At 39.7% G+C, this 6,144-nt stretch overlaps 1 protein-coding gene across 1 annotated transcript in view; it reads left to right on the top strand.

Annotated features, from left to right (window-relative positions):
* Window positions 1-5,527, top strand: part of bmp3 (bone morphogenetic protein 3) — a 12,627-nt gene extending 7,100 nt beyond the window's left edge. Inside the window, exon 3 of the mRNA XM_050051226.1 lies at window positions 1,667-5,527. Within this exon, the coding sequence (XP_049907183.1) occupies window positions 1,667-1,858 (192 nt within the window). The 3' untranslated portion in view covers window positions 1,859-5,527. The remainder of the gene's footprint in view (window positions 1-1,666) is intronic.
* Window positions 5,528-6,144: the final 617 nt, after the last annotated feature.

The raw sequence follows: 6,144 nt of genomic DNA, 5'->3' as shown, positions 1-6,144 counted from the left end.
TTAACTTGACTTTTAAGGTGGAACTTTAACTTGTAATGTTACTCAATGCATGAGTTGATGACGTGAATCCATCAACTTTGACCATCACTTTAGTTTTTATATGACACACACTTTTAGTAACGAGTGTCGTTCCTGTGGGCTACAGCAACACTAAACCCCTGAGCTTGCCTGAGAAGGACTAAATGCACAAAGCTGCTATTTTTAAATATCCCATGGAGAGAGACTCTCACTGCAGCCTGTTCTATTTTGTTCTGAAAATGTGGGTGTGCAGCCTCGTTCTGTGGACGATAAACCAGGTGCAGACTTCCATCTGTGTCACCGCTGATGAGGAAAAACAGTAGGCCCGTTTCCACCGCAGGAACTTCGGGGTAATTTTACGGGACCAGGGCCGTTGGTGCGTGTCTCCACCGCAGGAACCACCCCTGAAGGACAGAGTTCCGCAACTTTTACAGGGGCTAAACAAGTCCCTGCCTTGGAGTAGGTACTCAGAACGACCACGAGAGACTCCTGGCTGGGGCTTGGGGATTACTTGGTGCTGATTGGATATACTCAAGGCGGAATGTGATGTTTTGTAATTACTATGGTTATCGTAGATTAGCTAGGCTAACTGTTAGCTGTTAGCCGTTAGCGGTGTCTGTAATAACTCAGTAACTCAATGTACGGTCCGTGAAAAAAATATTTTTTCTAGCGGATATCTTAGTTACAACATGATTGAGCTAGCAAAGCAGTTTTGTGTTGCTATGTGTGGTATTTATTCAGTTTTGGGAAATCACGATGTCTAGAAAGCATCAGTGGCTGCAGCTGACAGGGACAGCTAACAGCAGCAAAGCTAACATCAGGACGTCATCTGTTAAAAGCCTCCCGTTGTCGGATACGACATGAAACTACTCCAGTTAGCTCATTCATGTTGTAACTAAGACATCCGCTGGAAAAAAAAAAAATTTCACGCACCGTTTATTGAGTTATCGAGTTATTACAGACACCGCTAAGGGCTAACAGCTAACGGCGTCCCTACATCGCCCCGGTCAAAATGGTCGTGCAACGATTACGTCACATACAGAGCCCGGTAACTTTACAGGAACCTTCCTCCTACTCCGCCCTCTCAGTGGAGACACGGCGGTTGAGAGGGCCAAGCGAGAGGACGTTCCTGTAGTAGTTCCTGCCCCCCAAATAGTACCAGGAACTTCTTCAGTGGAAACGGGCCTAGTGAGAGCTGGACGGAGCAGTGAGTGACAACAACCCCGCCCACATTTAAGAGTACTGTTTGTGGTGGAAATGCGAGGGTCTAAGTACCATGTCTGGGTTACTGTTGGTTCCCTTGGGCCCCAGTTCAACTGCACTGCCTGCACTGTCTACATATATATATGCCCATGCTTGGCAATTAACTTGAGTATTACGGAAAGGAACAAAACTATAGAAATAAACCAAAGCCATTAGAAACGTTCTTTTTAAGTGGATCTAAAAAGTGAGTTAAGCAACAATATGCAAAACAAAAAACCCTACAAAGTTATCAGGAATTGAAGGCATCACTGAATCAAAGGAAAACTTTCACAGTGACTGGTTTTAATAATGGAACTTTGCAATACAAAATTTTGTGACACATCCTTTTCTGGATATATTTTTTAAAAGGAGATCCCTGTTAATCCTCTTTGTCCCTTTGCTTTAGGCTCTGAAGCCCTCGAACCACGCCACCATCCAGAGCATAGTGCGGGCAGTGGGCGTCGTCCCAGGCATCCCAGAACCGTGCTGCGTCCCAGAGAAGATGTCCTCCCTCAGTATCCTCTTCTTTGACGAGGACAAGAACGTGGTGCTGAAAGTCTACCCCAACATGACTGTAGATTCTTGCGCCTGTAGATAGTTTTTTTGTCCTTCAACGCCTGTTCACATAAAACTCATGTCACATAGAAAAGAAAAAAAAAATCAACACATGCAGCCAAACGACACTCTCTCCTCCTGTCTAGTCTTACACTCACTCTCAAACACCCATTGAACACAGCTTCCCTTTTGCACTGGAGGAGAGTACTGCCTGTTGTTCCAGGTGAAGAGGAGACTGGTCTGTTCGTGGGAAGGAACGGATCGTGTGAGTTATCCTCGTGGAAGATGACTGGAATGGAAATCTCCATGCTCCAATTTCACCACCGGCACCACTGTTTATCTTCATGTCTTTATCATCGCTGCTCAGTTATCCGTTGGGCGATAGCAGGGTGATGGAATCATAAACTCACCAGCAAGATACATAAATACCGATCGAGGCCTAAGAGACAGAAACTGAAGGAAAAATCACTTTTCAGGAAAAATGATCTCAGTTTGAACTGATGCCTCTGAGGGGGGGTCATGCTCATCTTTCTCTCCTCCACAGCTTGAAGTTGTCTTTGGTCATTACCACCAAGTCACCTATGCTCGCACTTGCATGGTTTTTGTTACTATTTGTATGTATTTATGTCTGTACTATCACTGTGTTATTCACTATATGAGAAGTTATTGTATAATTATTGGCTTGGCTGCTATAGAGAGATATATTAGATTCCAAAGCCAGACTTGTGACGTAGACGGTACAGTAGATAGCCGTACATATTTGTGTTTAGATCACTGCTCCATTGTTGTACAGAACCCACCCATCTTAAGAGTTTATTATATGCGGAAGTGTAAGCTACTTTTCATTTGTGGTCTTCATTGACAGATGGAGTTTTGGAGGAGACCTCATTATACCGTTGCTTCGCCAAGAAAATGTTTAACAAGTAAACTTCAGATTTGATTTTGAAAGATAAAGGGACATATCAAAAGGAGAAAGTAATACAGTGAACTGTCACCATGTGTTTATTACAAGTGTAAAACCACAGGACTCTAAAAGCCACTTGATGCTTGGGTGGAATTCTGAAACCCCTGTTGGACCTGATAAGCTCGGAAAGAAATCAAATAAGTCATGGAACTTGGCAGGCGTAAAAGATAAATACTGGTGGTTTCAATGAGCCTGATATCAGACTGAACCTATTTGCTTTTGGCATTAAAGTTCAGGACATGTTGCCATTACATTCTGTTCATTCTGTTTAAAATTATGTTTTGTATTTTCAGCATAGAATGACATTTATGAAGAAAAAATATTATAAACTGCCAAAATGCTTCTAGAAATATTTTTTTTAACAACCAAAACATCAAAAAGTCACTATCAAGTCAAGATACACTGCTGGTCTGGAATCAGTTTTACTCTACAGATCCTGAAAGGATACGTTTGGTATTTTTCAACCTGGACCCTATTTTCCCATGTTTTTGTGTTTATGTGATTACAGGGAGCCATAGTTTTAAAAAAAAAAATTGGTCCAGTATCAAGCAGCAAAGCAGGCTGCAGTCTAAATATTCAGGGCATGTTCACACCGTCAATTCACGTCCACTGAAAGTGCTTGTTTTTGTCACTGACAGGCTTAGATTGTTATTCTAAGTGTCTGACAACTTGTAGAAAGAGATGGATCTTTTTGTTAAAGAGTAAAATGCTTTGTGTTTAATCAGAAACAGCTCCGAAATTGCCATTGCCAAACCCACCAGACTCCATTTAAATAAGTCATTTTTATCATCTTAAAACACTCTATTTAAAGTTGACAGACACAAAATAAAGCTCACAAAACATGTTTTGGGTTTGTCTTTATCCTCTTCCAACAATCACCAACTTTTGTTTGGTTGAAATAAACCCTTAATTCATACATGCTAAAATTACTGTTTATGTAGACTTTGGTGGGTTTGGCAATGTCAAATTCAGGACTGTTTTTGGTTTGACAAAAAGAATGGTACTCTTTAACAAAAAATCAGTCTCTGTAGGGATCCTTGTCAGACACTAATAATAATAATTTGAGCCTGGCGGTGGCAAAAATGAGCACTTTTAGTGGACTTAAATTGACAATGCGTACATGCCCTGAGTGGTTACATTGGAGCTTGTTTTGCCAGTACAGCCTTGTTGCTCAATACTGGACCATTGGCAAAAAAATAAATAAAAAATAGTCACAAAAATATGGGAAAACAGGATCCAGGTTGAAAAATACCAAACTTAACTTTAACTTAACTTTATTTTTTACAATTTTCGTTGAAAAGTATCTGGTTTTTTAGGATTTAAAAGGTTGAGATGGATTAAAATATAACTACTATTTAGCTCCAAGAGAAAAAAACAACTTGTGAACTACTAGATTACAGTGAACAGGGTCCTCCGCTGACGAGGACAGCTAAGAAAATGTTTCTGCTGGTCCATGAGAGTACCCAGATTTTCTCATCAGATTTTTAACATTGCCATTTAAAAAAAACAAACAAAAAAAACAAACAAAAATGATGAGCACTACATAAAATAAATTGAAGAGCTGAACTGCTTTCCTGGGTCGCATATGCCTTTAATATTACTGTATCGAGTAGATTTTCCATAAATCATTCGAGGGTGTGTTATTTGATCACATGTAGTTAACGTCGAGTCAACATTGAACAGTCACACCAGGAAGAGCAGTTAACATGTCGTAATGTTGCCTTAGGTTGTGCATTATTGTCAGAGTTCATAAAACCAAATATTTATTCAGAGCAAATAGACTGAAATATAGCAGCAAACCTTTTTTTTCTATAGACTTGTACATTGTTTTTGTATATAGCTCACTATATGTCGATGACATTCTAATGTCTCTTTGAGATAGAAGTGCCTTTTGAATGGGTGGATTTCTGCTTTTCAAAAAGTTTGATTTGATTCATCGCCTGTTCAGAGGGGCTCGGTCGTTCAGAAAACTGAGCTCACTTTGCAATGAAGCTGAAGTCGAAGCAAGCAGCTGAGAACAGTTTTTTTAATGGTACAAATAGTGAACATAGTTCATATTCTTTCAGTAAGTATGATCGCCAGTGGAATTAACTCTAAAATGTATTTCAAATAATTCACTATTTTGATATTTCAGAGACATTTATTTTGTGTCAATAGCTAAGGGCAGATTTTTTAAACTTTATATATTTTGTACTGACATTTTTTCCAATTTGTGCTTCTTCATCTCGTGCCAATACAGATTTTAGAATAGAGTGGCTTCCTCTGGTTGTGACAGTACAACATTGCAGACATGACGACTGTGGACAAGTCGTTTTGGGGCCTTTCTTTTGCTGCATTTGAGAGTCGACTGTTTCTAAACTTCACTAATGTCTTTTGGAGTGCAACAATCAAAGGCATTTATATACAGTACAGTATATCATTGGTTTATAAGAGCTTACTCTACTTCAGTCCTATCTTGTAAATGTTATGCTGTAGGTAAAAAAGAATTGCTTGTACAATAAGCTTCATAAAATATATTTGTATATGGAAATGACCTTTAACATGCATCTATTTATTTTCTGTATGTTGCATATCTTGTACAGGTGTGGTCTGGGAAAGGGGGACCAAAGCTCGATATGTTGATGGTCTTTATATCTGTGATGGACATTTGTCACTACTGATGTGAAAGTGTGGTGAACTGTTTAAAGGACTCCCCCCTCTGAGCTCTGACCATCCTTACAAAGCATTCAAAGAGATGAATAAAAGTATGCAAGACTTCGATCTATCAAGGATTTTTTTTGTTGTTGTTGTTTCTAAGACTGACACTTTTGAGGGGTAGTGGCACAAAATACTATATACTATAAAGTATTTCCTTTATCTCTCCCTACCCAACAACAGAACACTCCGTGGCACAATTGCTGCTGGAAATGCAGCGACAGCTTGCTAAAAAAAAACACTCACATTTGGTGGCACAAACATCACTGGAAATGTGGTGATGACCCCCTAAAACACTCATATTTGGTGGCGCAAACGCAGCTGGAAACAGTTAAATCAATGACTCACTAAAAAACACCCTCATTTGGTGGCACAATCAATGCTAGAAATGCAGCGACAACTCACTAAAAAACACGTTTGGCACAAACGCTGCTGGAAACAATCAAATTATTGACTCACCAAAACATTTTGCGGCTCGACACAATCAAGGTGATGACCAACTAAAACAAAAAACATGTTTGGTGGTACAGTTGCTGCTGGAAATGCAGCGACAACTGGCTGAAAACTACCCATGTTTTGTGGCACAATCACCACTGGAAATGCAGTGACAACTCACTAAAAACCAGCCAGGTTCTATGGCACAAACACAGCTGGAAACAATCAAATTATTG

Source organism: Epinephelus moara, chromosome 8 (assembly GCF_006386435.1).
Source record: "Epinephelus moara isolate mb chromosome 8, YSFRI_EMoa_1.0, whole genome shotgun sequence".
In the NCBI taxonomy this organism is placed as follows: Eukaryota; Metazoa; Chordata; class Actinopteri; order Perciformes; family Serranidae; genus Epinephelus; species Epinephelus moara.
The sequence above is the reverse complement of the archived record's forward strand: the minus strand, read 5'-3'. Positions and strand labels throughout refer to the sequence as shown.